The sequence below is a fragment of the Pecten maximus genome, chromosome 6 (assembly GCF_902652985.1).
Source record: "Pecten maximus chromosome 6, xPecMax1.1, whole genome shotgun sequence".
In the NCBI taxonomy this organism is placed as follows: domain Eukaryota; kingdom Metazoa; phylum Mollusca; class Bivalvia; order Pectinida; family Pectinidae; genus Pecten; species Pecten maximus.
The window spans coordinates 38,988,619-39,007,663 of record NC_047020.1 but is presented as its reverse complement, the minus strand read 5'-3'; the positions used below and the strand labels follow the sequence as shown (position 1 = coordinate 39,007,663).

Sequence of the window (19,045 nt, the reverse complement as noted above, 5' to 3'; positions counted from 1 at the left end):
ACAATAGGAAAGTAACAATAGAAAACCAGTAATCCGTCTCCTGGTAGAGTCTGCCTGCCTTGACCCACTTCTGTCTAGTTTTAGTGAAGATTTAAGCATTGCAATTCACAAATTAACTAGTTTTTGTTTTTCTTCAGTGTTACATTTAATGATGAAATGTTACTTTAGAATGTGTTTATTGCTGAAGTTTGGAACCATTCAAAGATATCGCGATGATGATTTTTCCTTTCAAGCAAGTGTAAATGTGAGTGTTTGTCTAGTTGCCTTTGATTTTTTTTTAAATATTGTAATGGGAAATTAAAAAAAAAATTGTCATAAGTGTAGATATCGTAGGATTTGTTTCAATTAAAATGTTAGGGATTAGAAATTAATGACTTATTTAGGCTTTAAAAAAATTTGAATTAAAGAATCTGAGACTCAACTTATAGCAGAAGCATTAATTAGATTTGTTGAATTCTGTTTTAAAAAAAAAAGTTTTTAAAGAGTCTGACTCTCAACATGAAGTGCTAAATCATGGGATTCTTTTTTTAAGGCTTCAAAACTACAGATTTGACAAAAACTTTTTACGTTAGTTTGTTTTGAAAATCTATTTATATATTTCAGTGTAATAAACAAGTTTGTGTTATGAAAAGGGGCCACGGTGGCCGAGTGGTTAAGGTGTCCCGACACTTTATCACTAGCCCTCCACCTCTGGGTTGCCAGTTCGAAACCTACATGGGGCAGTTGCCAGGTACTGACTGTAGGCCGGTGATTTTTTCTCCAGGTACTCTGGCTTTCCTCCACCTCCAAAACATGGCACGTCCTTAAATGACCCTGGCTGTTAATAGGACGTTAGTCAAAACAAACAAACCAAAGTGTTGTGATATATTGATGTGGTCTGTGATGTGCTTTGATTAATAACAACAGCAGACCTTTTCAAATGAGTTAAAAATGGTCTATGAGTGGTCCTTCTTGAAATACACAGACACAACCCCCACCGCTGACCATCTTCCTCATGTGTACCACTAAAGCATTCGACCTTTGACCCCCTCAGGTCCCTCACTGCCATTATATCTTTGCATATCATGGTTTTAAGGCAATGATATTTGAGAAATTGTTTTTTTTTGTTATATAAATGAGTTATTTGCATTGTAGCAACCTTTGATTACTTTAGTTCCTGTCATTAACCAGACGTAAAATAAGTTAATTTCGAGGGTGAATTTTTCGTTGAGAGATTCAGGTAGGATATGTGATGTTGTCTGATGCCACACTGTGATCAGGATTGTCGGCAGACACAATAATTGGTTCTGAACGAGGGTCGTTCCTGCCTTGAGTGGTAGACAGTGTATGGGGCCAATCTTCGTGAATATTGGTGAAAATAGACTCGAAGCTTTCTACAATTGATGTATGATGTCAGAGATTCTCTGGCTTCAATTAGCTGTATAGTTGAATGCCATTTGTTTAAATTTCCGTTTGAAGTTTGGTAATGCAGAGAATTTTCTGACCATTTTATTTGGGTGATTTAGACACTCAGAGAAGAGATTTAGAAAAAAAAAAACCAGCAAAGTAATATTGTTACAAAGTGTCGCACTATACATTGGTTAATGTGAGGGCGATCTCAACTCTTTCAATTTATTTTAATAATAATAAATCTTTATTTATCGAGGGTAACATGTTTAGTACAATACTAATCTTCCACATGGCCAGACACTTTATCACTAGCACTCTACCTCTGGGATGCAAGTTCGAAACCCACGTGGGGCAATTGCCTGGTACTGATTGTAAGTTGGTGGTTTTTCCCCGGGTACTCCGGTTTTCCTCCACCTCCGAAACCAGGCATGTCCTTAAATGACCCTGGCTGTTAATAGGATGTTAAACAAAATAAAAGAAACTAAACCAAGCAGGCCCTTGTGAAAACTACAAAATTACAAGTACATAATGAATTCATTGTAAAACACTCATTGATAATGCATGATAATGTAAACATTTGATCAAATGTATAACAACACGATAATAATTTATAATTATTGTTTGTTATTAGATAAACAATGTATGAAAAATTGGGTGGATTAGTGTTGAAACTGTCATCTAGGGATGTTAGCATGAAAAACTATCATCTGAGGGAATTAGTGTTGAAACTATTATCTAGGGGTGTTAGTATCAAAGCTATCATCTGAGGAGATTAGTGTTGAAACTGTAGGGCTGTTAGTGAATTAATACCGTAGGAATAAGGTACTGGCATTTGGAATAAACTGAAGAAAATCAGTGAATATTTGAAATTCCAGGTAGTCTAGCTGTTTTTTGTAAGCAAAACTTGGAATATTTCAAGTTGATTTTGAATAATGTCAATATTCTAGTATCGGAAAACAAGTCTGTATTACATGAATACTGAATTTTCCTTTGTAGTACTGCTGACCTTTCGCAGAACTCTATTACAGCATGTTTTTGAAGAACCCATATATTTTACGTTTTTGAACTTTTTATTTGGATATCTTGCAATAAACAGTCTCTGTTTTTTGTTGTTATGTAATTGGAAATAACGGTTTTCCGCATGATAATTGCATGTCGAGTCTGTAAAGCAATGCAATGAAAAATAGGCTAGACTTTTGATGTCCACCCCGTAAAGATGTGCGATTCCGATAATACACATTGCCAATCATAATCATACCTGAGGAAGCTTGCATCCACTAGAGGGCGCCACTTTGTCTCCGGTCTGTTTTGCGGTAATTTTAGCTAAGGTACTATGATCCCCTTAGAGCACTATGATACTCATGTGTGGAAGTCCAGTAGATCTATAAACGGCTGGTATTGAATATTCATCTGTTATGTCTACTTTAATGTGAATTAATGTATATAGCGCTCGAGAATTTTATAAAGACCATTGATTAGTTAATGGGTGAGTGTCCGTGCTGTTCTAGCCACCGTTTATACCCAGCTTGCCACAGAGAACTTAACTCTTGATGAAGGCGTAGTCTATCGCCGTGGGAACAAAGTAGTGATATAAATGGAACTTGTCCTAATTTGGTGTTATTATCTTCAATCTTGTGTAGGCAAGGCAGTCTGTTTCTATCTGCAGAATGATTTTATTAATTGTTAGAACTTCAAGTAGGTAATGCTGCACCCATTTGATTAAGATCTTTTATTTCACGTAAAGATCTAGGGTCTATATATAGCCTGAAGAGACAGTTGGCCTTGTAGGTACCATAATTGTTCAAATAGCTGTGTTTGTTACTGGTGTAGTATTAAACTATTGTTCTTTAATTTTCAAAATTTAAAGTCAAATATATTCAAATAGCTTTTTTTTCATTTTTCATCTCTACTTTTTCATTATAATCATACTCGTGTCCCATTCTTCTGATCACATAGAAGTGGCCATGATAGCTCAGTTGAATAGAGCGCAGGCTACATAACCTCAGGTGAAAATCTGAGGTGCATGGTTCGATGCCCCCTACCTGCGTCGGTTTATGTATCTCAGGAAGCTGAGAAACAGGTCGGTTTGTGCTGTTGTGGTTCTATCTTGGGGCTAGACACTTTACCCTAATTACTTGGGATGAAATACGATGTGCTTCTCATATGTTGTTCAGTGTGGTAGTCACCAGCTACTACATGGAAAACCTGTCTCAAAACAACCCTGGCTGTTCATGGGGTGATAAACCCAGCGAACAAACTGATCACATAGCAGTCATGCACTCATTGATGTCATCACTGATAAATTAACACAATGATTTGTTGTCTTACTCCTGTTTTACAAAGCATTTTGGACTCTTTCTTAATATCATGCTTTAATTTAGCTGTTTGGACTTGCTTATTTCTCAACTTTGTGCTTTTTTTTTTCTGAACAAAAATTCAAAACATTGAATGTTTTGATTGTAAATTGTACACTGTTTTTCATTTTCATGCGTTTTTTTTTATTTCATGTACAGTTACTCAGTAAAAAAACTCAGTAAAAAATTCAGTTCATTAATTTTAATGTACAGTTACTGATTAAAAGTATTTAATTATTTTCATGTTCATTTACTGATTAAAAGTAGGTAATTAATTTTCACGAGACTCCCTGATTTGCTAATTATTTCTTTTTTCTTTTCAACAGAACAGCCCTTGGAGTGTGGCGAGTCATACTGGAGGAGACGGAAAACCTGGCAAAAGCCAAACTACAGGCAGCTGAGATATACATGGAGAAGATAGCAGAACCAGTCAAGCCTCTACGGGCAACTAAAATACAATGTCAAAAAAAGGTGTGTTCAACTCACGCCAGGTCAAGTTTGGGTTACTGGTGTGGGATGTTACGTTCAGGGTATATTGTAAGGTAATTAGAGCTATGGAAGGTAAAAGGTCAAGTAAAGGTCAAAATTAGGGGTTAAGGTTCAAATTAGTGGTAAAGGTCAAAATTATTAGCAAAAATCAAATAAAGGTCAAAATTAGGAGCTATGGTCCAAATTACTAGTAAAGGTCAAAATTATTTGCAAAGGTCAAAGGTCAATAAAGATCAAAGTTAATGGAAATGTCAAATAAAGTTCAAAATTAGTGATAAAGGACAAGTAGATGTCAAAATTACAGGTAAAGGTCAAAATTAATGGTAAATGTCAAAATAAGGGGAAAAGGACAAAGTTTGGGTAAAGGTCAGGTAATTGTCAAAATTATTGGTAAAGGTAATGAAGGTGAAAGTCAAAATTAGTTGTAAGTACCAGGTTAAGTTTAAAATGAATGACAGGATGAATATAATCAAAAGAGGTCAAAGTTCAAAATGAGTGTAGAGGTCAGGTAAGCATATAGTAGGGACAATCTATGGTAAAAGCCAAGTGTATATTAAAATAAGTGGTAGAGATAAAATAAAGGTAAAAAAAATTAGGGCAGAGGTCATGATATCAAATTAAGTTCTGATGGCTCTGTAAAGGTTGTATGTAAAGTCGTGATGGCTGGTAATTATCAAACTTAGAAGTATAGAAATCAGGATGTTCAGGGGTTAATTAGGATTCGTTAGCTCACCTGGCCCGAAGGTACATATTAATATTCAAATGTGATCAGGTGAAGGTCAACAAAAAGAGGGCAGAGGTCATGATGTCAAATTAAGTTCTGGTGGCTCTGTAAAGATTATATGTAAAGTCATGATGGCTGGTAAAGATCAAACTTAGAAGTATAGAAATCAGGATGTAAGTTGAAGATTCTTAGCTCACCTGGCCCAAAAGTAATATCTAAATGTGATTTAAGGTTAGGAGGGACTATACCAACTTATGGTGTAAAAATAATATTAGTCAAAATTGATTGTTTAGAGAGATATACCTTGTATGATTAGATCAAGTTTGTAGGACTGTTAAGTTAAAAAAAGAGACATTACAAATATAATTGACCACTGACCACAGGTAATGCCACAACTGACCACTCTACACCAGGAGGTCAGTCAGAGCGTGATGGAGATGGCCAAGTCACAGAAGGGATACAACCTTGATGAGAATGTCTCTCACGAAGCGCGTCTGAAGGCTGCGGACACTAACAACAGGTAGGTTTTTTTGTTTCTTTAAACACAATCATGTTGAATCTTTACTTTGTTTCTGGGTTACATCTCTGAAGCAGTTCAAATTCCCAACCCATAATCATAGAATTGTTAGACATCAACAAATAAACCTATTAACAATTGGAAACATAATTATTTTGTTGTTTGCTTAAATAAACAAGGTGAGTGATACAGGCCCTTTGGGCCTCTTATCTAACTCTTGCAATAAATTTTAATCCATTTATGAGTGATATCTTACTCTTTTGACCCACCCACAGTGTAGTCACATTCTCAGCCACATTACCTGATGTGATATTGTGTTTTTGAACTTTTGACATCTTATGATATATATACTTACATGAACTTCATTTTTTTTGCAGATTGGCTCGAAGGTCTACGGGGATTTTCCAATCCTTGACAAGTTTACAACAGAAAAGTGCTAAGGTAACAGGAGGAAACGTGACATAACTGATATCATTGTGCAAGGCTGAATTTAAGTTTTACTTTCCATATTAATGCTAGATATATTTCATATTATTATACAAATTTTGACCATTATGACAGTTCTAGCAGTGTATTCTTGAACATGAAACATAAGTATGTTGATGACTCTTTCACATTCATTTAAACTTGATCAAAGAAACTCTTGGGAAAATTCTGTGATAAATCGCCGTTATTTCAATTTAAAATTGTAATATTGATATGTTGATTTAAAAATGTGATACCTAGGTAGTCATAATATTAACAGAAATGTGATAACTGGGTAATCATGATATTAACAGAAATGTGATACCTAGGTAGTCATGATATTAACAGAAATGGGATAACTGGGTAATCATGATATTAACAGAAATGTGATACCTGGGTATTTATGATATTAACAGAAATGTGATAACTGGGTAATCATGATATTAACAGAAATGTGATAACTGGGTAATCATGATATTAACAGAAATGTGATAACTGGGTAATCATGATATTAACAGAAATGTGATACCTGGGTATTAATGGTCACATAATTTAGAGCAAACCAAGTTATGTTCAATACAGAAAAAGTGACCAAAATATGATATTGATCAACTTTTAGCTTCACTGTCAATGATATTAGTGTAACCTTTCTCTGATGTTACTTTTTTACAGCTTAACAGTAGAAAAGACATGTGTGAAGCCAAGTCCTGTCAATCACGTAATGAATATGTTCTAAACATGTCTGCAGCCAATGCACATCAAATACGCTACTACAGCATTGACCTCCCAGATCTCATGAAGGTAATATTAAAAACAATACCCATTGTTACTATAACTCCCAGATCTCATGAAGGTAAAACAATACCCATTGTTACTATAACTCCCAGATCTCATGAAGGTAAAACAATACCCATTGTTACTATAACTCCCAGATCTCATGAAGGTAAAACAATACCCATTGTTACTATAACTCCCAGATCTCATGAAGGTAAAACAATACCCATTGTTACTGTAACCTCAAAGACCTCATGAAGGTAAAATTAAAAAACAGTACCCATTTTTACTATAACTTCCCAGATCTCAAAAAGGTAAAACAATACCTATTGTTACTATAACCTCCAAGATCTCATGAAGGTAATATTAAAATCAATACCCATTGTTTCTATAACTCCCAGAACTCATGAAGGTATTTTAAAAATCAATTCCAATTGTTATTATGACACAGAATGCATGAAGGTCATATTAAAAACAGTACCTCTACATCTCCAGAAGGTCATATTAAAAACAGTACCTCTAGATCTCCAGAAGGTCATATTAAAAACAGCACCTCTAGATCTCCAGAAGGTCATATTAAAAACAGTAACCTCTAGATCTCCAGAAGGTCATATTAAAAACAGTACCTCTACATCTCCAGAAGGTCATATTAAAAACAGTACCTCTAGATCTCCAGAAGGTCATATTAAAAACAGTAACCTCTAGATCTCCAGAAGGTCATATTAAAAACAGTACCTCTAGATCTCCAGAAGGTCATATTAAAAACAGTACCTCTAGATCTCCAGAAGGTCATATTAAAAACAGTACCTCTAGATCTCCAGAAGGTCATATTAAAAACAGTACCTCTAGATCTCCAGAAGGTCATATTAAAAACAGTACCTCTCAATCTCCAGAAGGTCATATTAAAAACAAGAATTAAAATCCATTATTATACCTCAGACTTGTATCACAGCTTCTGATTAGTGAAAACCATGTCACGTGATTAAAAACATTCGTTATGTCACCCTCTCGTGAGCCCTCCAAAATCGTTATGTCACCCTCTCGTGAGCCCCAACTCGGAACTCTCTTCCGTAACGTCTTCAAAAGTAGTCGAATCAGAGAAGTTCCGAGTATTCTGCTTGACAACAACAATGGCTGCCGGCGGACGCTATCGTCTGCCAACAGAGGAGGAATTGGCGAAATTATTGCAAGAAAAGGATTCTAAAAACACCAAAAGGGTCATTAATGTGGCCGTGGATTCCTTTAGACATTTCCTATCTGCAACAGGTAGGCCTAGACCAAAGGATTGTGAAAACTTCGACGTCCATACATTGAAAGTTCAACTGGGAGAATTTTATGCCGGGTCCAGAAAGACGATGGGGTACCTCTTAAAAACTTTTCTTAAAAACTGTTGATAGTAATAAATAAACTTATTGATACCAAAATTAATTCACTTATGTTTTTTTCGGTATAATAAAACAATTACTGCCCTTGTTCCGAGTTGACATGAATATTTGCCCACCCTTGAGGTGTCATGTCACCCTCGGGCTACGCCCTCGGGTGACATGACACCTCTCGGGTGGTCAAATATTCATGTCAACCCGGAACAAGGGCAATAATTGTATATTGTTCCATTACCAATACTTCCCTCATTGTTTCCAGTAATTCTCTTGAGATTCTGAATAATTTTGTTTTTACCGTGGAATTCATGCTAATTGTTATCATGAAATGCAACATTTAATTGCCAAGTGTAGGTTTTCTGGTACGCTCTTCAGCTGTCTGCATAACACTAAAGGAATTGAAATGATGTTGGCATTGCTGAGTCTAATACTAGTACTGTAAAAGTTGAGAGTATAAGGTCACCTTACCAGCTCAGACTAGCGGGAATTTCCCTTTAGCCTAGTGGTAGAAAGGTCGCCGGTTTGAAGACTGGCACGGGCAGGGTATTTTTCATTACTCCTTACTGTTACAGTACAATACTACAATACCGTGTTTGTACACAGAAAAAGTTTCACCATAGTTCAATGTTCAAGGTCTGTAATTTACATCTACATGATACTTCTTCAGTATTAATGTTAAATATTGCATACTGTATGGTTGGTAATTTTGGGGGAGAATTTAATTTCGCCATATTTGCGGTCATTAGATATACCTCGAAATTAAATACCCTGTTTATATTTATATACACACTCTAATGTTTAGAAGTGATTATAAGGCAGTATTATGGGAAATAGTTTCAAATGGGACAACCGCGAAATATTAGCCCTGTGAAATTTTATAACTTTACAGTATGAAGACATAATATTGTTTACATCATTCTTATGTGGCCCCCTTTTGTGACATTTTAGATAACAGTTGAACAGACTTATACAGATAATATTATATTTTCAGTTGAATATCTAATCAACATTGTATGTGTTTGATTTGCTTGATTGGCAGACCTTGGACGCTGATATGTTTGAACGAGTTGAAGAATACTTCACTGTGCTAGGATCCACAGGTCTGGAGATCAGTACGCAGGAAAAGGACTCGTGCGAGAACATCGTCTCCCTGGCAAAAATGGTACATGTGCAGTCTATAGCTTTACACTGATTTGTTTCAAGTTTTTTAACTAATGGATCTCAATAATGTGTGAAATCATCTGCCGTCAAAACATGGTATGAGAAATCGAAATATTACGTGTGTCTTACTGTATACAGAAGGTTTGTTAATCATGAAGATATACTGGAAATCAAAACCAGTCGTACAAACATAATGTTATATGTTAAATATGGGTATGCATTTATATATATGTTTCATATAATTGTGTTCCAAGAAAAAACTCAACGAAAACAAAGAAAGTTATTACCTAATATGAGCAAAATTTAAAATAAAACAAAAACATCATTTATTTTGTGTGTATATGGCCTGTTTGAGATTTTAGGGACCACCACTTGACCATATGTGGAGGTTTTACTGACCACCACTTGACTGTGTAGAGATTTTACTGACCACCACTTGACTGTGTAGAGATTTTACTGACCACCACTTGACCGTGGGTACAGAGATTTTACTGACCACCACTTGACCGTGGGTACAGAGATTTTACTGACCACCACTTGACCGTGGGTACAGAGGTTTTACTGACCACCACTTGACTGTGTAGAGATTTTACTGACCACCACTTGACTGTGTAGAGGTTTTACTGACCACCACTTGACTGTGTAGAGATTTTACTGACCACCACTTGACTGTGTAGAGATTTTACTGACCACCACTTGACTGTGTAGAGATTTTACTGACCACCACTTGACTGTTTAGAGATTTTTACTGACCACCACTTGACTGTTTAGAGATTTTTACTGACCACCACTTGACTGTTTAGAGATTTTTACTGACCACCACTTGACTGTTTAGAGATTTTACTGACCACCACTTGACTGTTTAGAGATTTTTACTGACCACCATTTGACTGTGTAGAGATTTTACTGACCACCACTTGACCGTGGGTACAGAGATTTTACTGACCACCACTTGACCGTGGGTACAGAGAATTTACTGACCACCACTTGACCGTGGGTACAGAGATTTTACTGACCACCACTTGACCGTGGGTAGAGATTTTAGTGACCACCACTTGACCAATGTATCTATATTGCAGATTGACCGCCAGTTCAACCATCAGTGTTTTCTCTACTGTAATCATGTCTTCACTGACCTTACACAATACCATTTTGAACCTTGCCAAAACGACGAGGTAAGTTCCTAAGAAGCCGGAAGGTTTCAGTATCTAAACTCCCAGCATGTCTTCAAGACTTTTCATGTAGGTACAAATAAAGGATCTTATAGAAAAATATATAAATTAAAAAAACAAGAATTTTTGCCTGTGCCCTGAATTTTTGTGTGTGTGTGTGTGGGGGGGGGGGGGGGGGGGGGGGGGTATATAGTGTTACCCATGTCCGTCTGTCTGTCCCGTCCTGATACAATGTAACTAGCTAATCTCAGGAACTGCTGATGTGATCCTCACCGAACTGTGTTTAGGGGTGTCAAGTGGTATTGGGGGCATTGATGTCTTACAGACATTTATAACCAAGCAACTTACCAGCATCTTTTAAAGTGGACAAGCTCTAATGTATTCAGATTTATGTACAACACGTCTATAATATATATCATACAAGATCCTGTGAATTATTGGCAAAACACATAACAACACAATTTTAAGACACAGGTTCCTCTGTTATAAACAATACATTAACATAAATGATGCTGGGTGCTGTGTTAATTTTAATATGGTCTGTGACTTTACAGTGCAATAAAGTTTCCAAGGACCACAATGCTGGACTACAGTTGGACAAGGAGGCCCGAAAGTGGGCCACCAAGGCCGCCAAGGAAAGTAAGACCATCAAGGAGTTTAGTGCCAGCCTCAAGTCTCTCCAGGACCAGGCCCAGGGCGACAAGGTACACTTCTGTTACCATGGTTACAGTTGTTGATGATGTTAACTACAGCAACAGGGATTCTAAAACATGATGAGTGTAGGATTTTAAATCAAGTTTGGGTAATTTGGTTTTTAACGAGGAGAAAGTTGTGACTGTTGTGACAATGTAGTTTGTAGCTAAACATGGATGTAGTATGCACTCCTCCCATTATCGTGATTTCCGCGACTGCTGACGGAAAAAATTAACAACAGGAGAGATTCAGGTTAAAGAAGACAATGGGAAAGTTTTATGGGCGACACCATGATCTCATTTGGATTTTTTTTTTTTTGGAAATATTTGAAATAGAATAATATTGGAAATATTCTATTTCCTTGTTTGATATGATATACCTGATGGTTCCTTTGTTACCACTCTAGTTCCTAGTTTAAGAATGTGACTTAAACTGGATTTGATCTAGATTTGTATTGCGGGTGTCATCGATGAAAGAGAAGACGCTTACTCTTCCGGAACAACTGGTCTTATTCTCCACGAAAATGCCTATTGTGTAGCATCAGGTTGTAGAAAGAGTTCAAAATTGTAATTGCTTACAAAAAATAGACTGCAATTCAGCTAATTTTTCGAAGCAAAGAAAGAAATTTCTGCGGAAATATTTGTTTTGATCCATTGACATTTTGTGAATTTCAAAATTGTTTGGAATCTGCATTATATGAATTATCTCCCTTTGTTTTAGCTCTCCGATTCAGGAATGGACATCAACACCTCTCAAGATCTAGAGCAGAGGATAGAGGAAACGCGCTTTTGTCTCCGAAAGTCAGAGGTAGGGGACCTGTTCTCGATAAATTAAAACCCTGTTTGAAATAATTTTGTGATCTGATGAGAAAAATCAGAGAAGAACAATCATTATCATGGGACTGCCACAAAACCTTTTACACAGCAAATCACAGCCATTCAATATTTGTACAGGGTATGAATTAGACAGGTGTTAAGGGCGTATCTCACTGGCGGAGACGTCGCCGCGATTGCCGCGACTGTGCGGCGACTCGGGAGAACAAAAATGTTGTGCACTCCCACCAAGACGGCACCAAGGCGACTTCCGAGAAGTTGACGATCAATTTGCACGAAAAGTCGCCAGGATGTTGCGGAAACGTCGCTGAGACGTCTCCTTAGTCACGGCAGTATCGGCGATGTGAGCTTGGGGTGTGTCACGTGGTCTCTGAAATACGTCGAGCAGCGTCGTGGACACATTGCGGAGACGTCGCGAAGACGTCGCCGCAAGGTCTCCTCAGTCTTATTAGTCTTTATTAGGTCTCGAAGACGTCGCAAAAACGTCTCTCTAGTCGCGGACAAAATTAATCTCCATCTCCTAAAAAATCGAACATGTTCGATTCTCCCGCAACTCCACAGAGACTCGGTTAGTCTCCAGGAGACATCGCAGCGACAATGCCGCGACTAGCGGAGACTCGAGTCGCCAGTAGGTCGCCAGTTAGTCTCCAGGCTAGTGAGATACGCCCTTTACATTTCTCTGCAATAATTATACAGGTGATCATTTAATACAGGCAGTCTTTAAAGACAGATAACTATAGGCAGTGGATTGAAAATGAATATACTTGTATCTATCTTTATCTGTATATACTTGGTGATATAGTTATGACTGGGGGACCGCCACAAATATTTTTTAGCAGAAAATTTCAGCCATTCAGTAATTGTACAGGGTATGAATTAGTCAGGTGTTAGTTTCCCTGCATTAAAACCAGAAATTAATTTCCTGTGATTTTTAGCCCACCATCATCAGATGGTGGGCTATTCAAATCGTCCTGCGTCCGTGGTCCGTCGTCCGTCCCTCCGTCCGTCCGTCCGTCCGTCCGTCCCTCCGTCCGTCCGTAAACAATTCTTGTTATCGCTAATCCTCCGAAAGTACTGAAGGGATCTTTCTCAAATTTCATATGTGGGTTCCCCTTGGTGCCTAGTTATGCATATTGCATTTTGAGACCAATCGGAAAACAATATGGCCGACAGGCAGCCATCTTGGATTTTGACAATTGAAGTTTGTTATCGCTATTTCTGAGAAAGTACTGAAGGGATCTTTCTCATATTTCATATGTAGGCTCCCCTTGGTGCCTAGTTATGCATATTGCATTTTGAGACCAATCGGAAAACAACATGGCCGACAGGCAGCCATCTTGGATTTTGATAATTGAAGTTTGTTATCGCTATTTCTGAGAAAGTACTGAAGGGATCTTTCTCAAATTTCATATGTAGGTTCCACTTGGTGCCTAGTTATGCATATTGCATTTTGAGACCAATCGGAAAACAACATGGCCGACAGGCAGCCATCTTGGATTTTGACAATTGAAGTTTGTTATTGCTATTTCTGAGAAAGTACTGAAGGGATCTTTCTCAAATTTCATACGTAGGCTCCCCTTGGTGCCTAGTTATGCATATTGCATTTTGAGACCAATCGGAAAACAACATGGCCGACAGGCAGCCATCTTGGATTTTGATAATTGAAGTTTGTTATCGCTATTTCTGAGAAAGTACTGAAGGGATCTTTCTCAAATTTCATATGTAGGTTCCACTTGGTGCTTAGTTATGCATATTGCATTTTGAGACCAATCGGAAAACAACATGGCCGACAGGCAGCCATCTTAGATTTTGATAATTGAAGTTTGTTATCGCTATTTCTGAGAAAGTACCGAAGGGATCTTTCTCAGATTTCATATGTAGGCTCCCCTTGGTACTAAGTTATGCATATTGCATTTTGAGACCAATCGGGAAAACAACATGGCCGACAGGCAGCCATCTTGGATTTTAATAATTGGAGTTTGCTATCGCTATTTCTGAGGAAAGTACCAAGGGATCTTTCTCAAATTTGCATATGTGTGTTCCCCTGGTGGCCTAGTTATGCATATTGTAGCATTTTTCAGGACCAATCGAAAACAACATGGCCGGACAGGCAGCCATCTGGATTTTGATAATGAAGTTTGTTAGTCACGCTATTTCGAGAAAGTAATGAAGCGGATCTTCTTCCATCAATTTCATATGTGGGTTCCCCTTGGTGCCTAGTTTATGCATATTGCATTTTGAGACCCAATCGGAAGACAACATGGCCGACACAGGCAGCCATCTTGGATTTTGACAATTAGAAGTTTGTTATCACGCTATTGCTGGAGAAGTACTGAAGGATCTTTCTCAAACATTTTTGTGTAAGTTCCCCTTTGGTCTGTAGTGCTCCGTAGATATGCATCTTGGGACCCCAATAGGAAAACAACATTGCCGACAGGCAGCAGCCAATCTATGGATTTTTGACGAAGTTGAAAGTTTGTTTATCGCTATTTTCTCAGGAAATTGCTGAAGGGATCTTTCTGAAATTTGCATTGTAGTAGGTTGCCCTCTGTTCTTTACTCTTGTCTGGTTGATATTGAATTGATCCGGTATCCTCAAACAGATATAGAGCTGTTGTGACTGGGGATTAGGTACTATTTACAAAATTGTTTGGAATCAGCATTATATGAATTATCTCCCTTTGTTTTAGCTCTCCGATTCAGGAATGGACATCAACACCTCTCAAGATCTAGAGCAGAGGATAGAGGAAACGCGCTTTTGTCTCCGAAAGTCGGAGGTAGGGGACCTGTTCTCAATAAATTAAAACCCTGTTTGAAATAATTTTTTTAGTCTGATGAGAATAATCAGAGAAGAACAATCATTATCAATCAAGGGGACATTACACAGCAAATTTCAGCTGTTCAATAATTGTACAGGGTGTGAATTAGTCAACCTTTACGTTTCTCTGCATTAAAACCGGAAATTAATTTCCTGTAATTTTTTCAAGATTACACAGAAACTTTCATTTCATTGCAGATAGCTAAATGTAAAGCTGAAGCTAGATTAGAAGCGCTGAGGCAAGCAGAAGGTAAGTTATGTTATAGAATCGCTGACTCTAACAGACAGTGTATTTGTATGTGGTAAGCTGGCTTTAAAAATGATCTATCATTAAATTCTGAATCAATATTCTTGTACATGATCTGATTCTGTGAAACAGATTTGGCACGTGTACTTATTTTATAATTTGTATGTGCTGAGCAGGCTTTAAAAATGATATTTCATTTAATTCTGAATCAGTTGTCTGTTTCTAATTTTGTGAAGCAGATTTTGTATTGGACTTGTTTTATATTTTATCTTGAAGTGAAATTTTATTTTCAGTGACTCATTGCAAAGAGTATATGTAAAATAATATCAATCATTTGTGCGTGTTACAGTTAATGTGGACGAATGGATAGCTAGTGCCCAGGCAGAAAGTTTACGGGTAGAGGAGGAAGAAATGTCACGGACCCCTAGTCAGATCTCACTACGGACGGAAAGTTCAGGAGGGGTTAGTTTAACACATTTATTGACGATTAATGGTTCTCTAGCTGTTATAGTGTAAGAAGTTCATTTAAAGGAGAGTTACAAATCTGTTGTGCTGTCACTATTTTATTGTTAGTGGAAAGCATTTACTGGTTGAGGTTAAAAATACTTATACTGACCTAGTATGAGGTTGTCAATACTGACCAAGTCCAAGGTCATCACTCCTGACTTTGTCAGAGGTTGTCACTACTGACCTTTCCCGAAGTTGTCGCTAGCCGGAGGTCATTACTACTTACCTAGTATTAGGTTGTCACTACTGACTTAGTCAGAGGTTGTCACTACTGACCTTGCCCGAGGTTGTCACTAGTCATTACTTCATTAGTCAAAAAGTTTGTCCCTACTGACCTGGTCATACATTGTCACTACTGACCAAATTGGATGTCATCACTCATGACCAAGTTGGAGGTCATCCCTACTGACCATGTTGTAGATCGTCACTTCTGAGCTAATCCAAGGTTGTAACTACAGACAAGTCATTACTACTGACCTAGACCAAGGTCATCACTCCTGACTTGGTTGGAGGTCATCACTACTGACCTAGACCAAGGTCATCACTCCTGACTTGGTCGGAGGTAGTCACCACTGACATAGTTGGAGCTTGTCACTACTAATCTTATCAGAGATCATCACTCATGACCTGGTCAGAATTATTCCTACTGACCTTGTTGGAGGTTGTCACTAATGACCTAGTCATAGTTAACCACTATTAACCTAGTTTGAGGTCACTACTCCTGACTTAGTTTAAGGTCACCACTCCTGACTTAATTTGAGGTCACCACTCCTGACTTAATTTGAGGTCACCACTCCTGATTTAATTTGAGGTCACCACTCCTGACTTAGTTTGAGGTCACCACTCCTGACCTAGTCCAAGGTCACCACTCCTGACTTAATTTGAGGTCACCACTCCTGACCTAGTCCAAGGTCACCACTCCTGACTTAGTTTGAGGTCACCACTCCTGACTTAGTTTGAGGTCACCACTCCTGACTTAGTTTGAGGTCACCACTCCTGACTTAGTTTGAGGTCACCACTCCTGACTTAATCTGAGGTCACCACTCCTGACTTAGTTTGAGGTCACCACTCCTGACTTAGTTTGAGGTCACCACTCCTGACCTAGATTGAGGTCACCACTCCTGACCTAGTCCAAGGTCACCACCAGCCTACATTAGTCCCACTGGTAATGTTTCGATCATAAAACTATAATGTCTGATTGTTAAACTTTCTTTGTGTTCTTTGTAGAAAAGTGACGACCATGAACCAACCTATACACATTATGATGATGACGATGACTTCATCGATGACACATTTGAAGTTAGTAAACATGACAGCATCAGTTCCTACGGCAGTCACACAAAGGCCGTTAAGTGTAGAGCCATGTATGATTTCCAGGTAAGTTTGATCTTTTATAGATTGAATGGCCATCTGTTTTGATTTAATACCAGGGCAAATTTTTTTCGGGACTTGGTTTGTTGAAATTTTTTATTGAGGATGGAAATGATAGATAGATAGTAACACTTTAAAATAAATTATCAATTAGTTAGTGATAACTAGAATATGAATGATAATTTTTTTTTTTTTTAATGATGATTGACTCCGGAAGGGTGGTGATACATAGTTGAAATGTAATCAGATATACAAGGATTAATTACAATTACAGAATTCAAAATTAACTTTTCATTAAAATAATAATTTCGAGGAGATAAAATTCACAGATATTACAAAATGTAGGTTTTAAAATTATTTTCAAATTTCAGGCTAGTAATGCAGACGAGTTAAACTTGACAGAAAATGACATTTTAGAAATAATATCTGACGGAGATGGAGACGGTTGGGTAAGGGCGCGTAACTCTGATGGAAAGATAGGATACATTCCACAGAATTATGTAGAGGTTCTGGAGAATGGCGGTATGGACCAGTCAGATCACGCTGACAACCCAATCCAAGCGGAAACTACAGAGGGTGTCGAGATACATCCGGTCCCGACATTTGATCTACAGTCACCAGTCTCGACCAATGATGCCACACAGGAAGTGACATCATATTCCTCGGGTGACATCGAGGTACAGATGACAACTAATAAGATGTCTCCTGATAAATTACCTGTGGCTCCAGAAGGTACGACGTTGGTTTGACTTACCTTGAATATTAGATTATTCAGATATGCCTTTTCCTCAAAAGAATTACTGTAAATGCATAAATGATTTTTTGCGTAATCAAATTTTCGCATAATTCCAAATTAGAACAAATCAGGGCAATGAAGAATTAGTGTGTTATCATATTCTCTGTGGGAAAATAGCGAACATTTAATTAGCGTAATTGTGAGTAGTGCAATTCTTCAAGAGCGAAAAGCATTGAAATAAGATAACTGCTAAAATAAAATTACCACTGAAATATGTACATTTACAGTATTTTATAAATCCAATCAGAGCAATGATGCTCAACTGTCTGACATATTTCTGAAAAGATTATTTCTGTCGATGCAAGACCTGAATATAAACATAAAAATTCATATTATATCCTTACAATCAAGATGATCAATACTCATTAATATCAATTGATATGATTATTTCTGTCGATGCAAGACCTTTAGATAGTAAAGTTTGTGAACTAGATGTTGAATTAATATAAAAATTCATATTAGATCCTGACAAAATGAAATGAACAATTAATATTAATATCTATTAAAATGATTCCTATTGAGTATTAAACCTGTGTAAATTGTTAAATGATTAGCTTCATCGTGCCTGTTTATCTTTTGTAACAGAGGGAATCTGGGCCAGGGCCTTGTACGATTATGAAGCCATGACAGACGAAGAATTGTCATTTACCGAAGGAACACTGATAAATATTATACGCAAAGATGAAAATGGTGTGGATGATGGTTTCTGGGAAGGGGAGATCAATGGCAAAGTCGGGGTATTTCCGTCCCTGGTTGTAGAAGAAATCGACACAAGTTCAGGTGGACTGAACATGGTAGGCATGGTAACCAATCTGTCAGACCATATTTGGTCATATCTAGTCACAAGTAAATTATATTGTAAAATCCAGTGAGAAGCTCTAAGTTTAGATACATTTTGTGTTCAGTTATTGAATTTGATTTTTGCACCATAATGTCAGTATTAAGTTTCTTATTTTTCATGGATTAAAAATTTCTTGTTTTTTATTAGCTCACCTGGACCGAAGGTCCGGTGAGCTTATGCCATGGCGCAGCGTCCGTCGTCCGTCCGTCCGTCCGTCCGTCAACATTTGCTTCAAATCGCTACTAGTCATAAAGTTCTTATTGGATTTTGACCAAATTTGGCCAGAAACATCCTTGGCAGAAAGGGAACAGATTTTGCATAAATGGTGATTCTGACCCCCCAGGGGCCAAAGGGGCGGGGCCAAATATGGGAAATAGAGGTAATTCCTCTAAATCTCTACTAGTCATAAAGTTGTGAATGGATTTGAACCCAATTTGGTCAGAAACATCCTTGGGGGAAGAGGAAGAGATTTTGCATAAATGGTGGCTCTGACCCTCAAGGGGCCAAAGGGGCAGG

The 19,045-nt window shown here is 37.6% G+C and overlaps 1 protein-coding gene across 7 annotated transcripts in view; it reads left to right on the top strand.

Annotated features, from left to right (window-relative positions):
- LOC117329743 (F-BAR and double SH3 domains protein 2-like) overlaps positions 1-19,045 on the top strand; it is a 101,261-nt gene that overhangs the window by 69,445 nt on the left and 12,771 nt on the right. For all 7 annotated transcript variants that reach the window (XR_004533258.1, XM_033887851.1, XM_033887850.1 and 4 more), the window contains 13 exons: positions 4,070-4,214; positions 5,340-5,476; positions 5,851-5,914; positions 6,611-6,739; positions 9,131-9,253; positions 10,332-10,427; positions 10,979-11,128; positions 11,838-11,924; positions 14,966-15,017; positions 15,364-15,476; positions 16,749-16,898; positions 17,264-17,624; positions 18,274-18,482. Coding sequence is in view for 6 of the 7 variants with exons in the window: in XM_033887851.1 (XP_033743742.1) it covers positions 4,070-4,214; positions 5,340-5,476; positions 5,851-5,914; positions 6,611-6,739; positions 9,131-9,253; positions 10,332-10,427; positions 10,979-11,128; positions 11,838-11,924; positions 14,966-15,017; positions 15,364-15,476; positions 16,749-16,898; positions 17,264-17,624; positions 18,274-18,482 (1,816 nt within the window). In the remaining variant the exon portion in view is untranslated. The remainder of the gene's footprint in view (positions 1-4,069; positions 4,215-5,339; positions 5,477-5,850; positions 5,915-6,610; positions 6,740-9,130; positions 9,254-10,331; positions 10,428-10,978; positions 11,129-11,837; positions 11,925-14,965; positions 15,018-15,363; positions 15,477-16,748; positions 16,899-17,263; positions 17,625-18,273; positions 18,483-19,045) is intronic.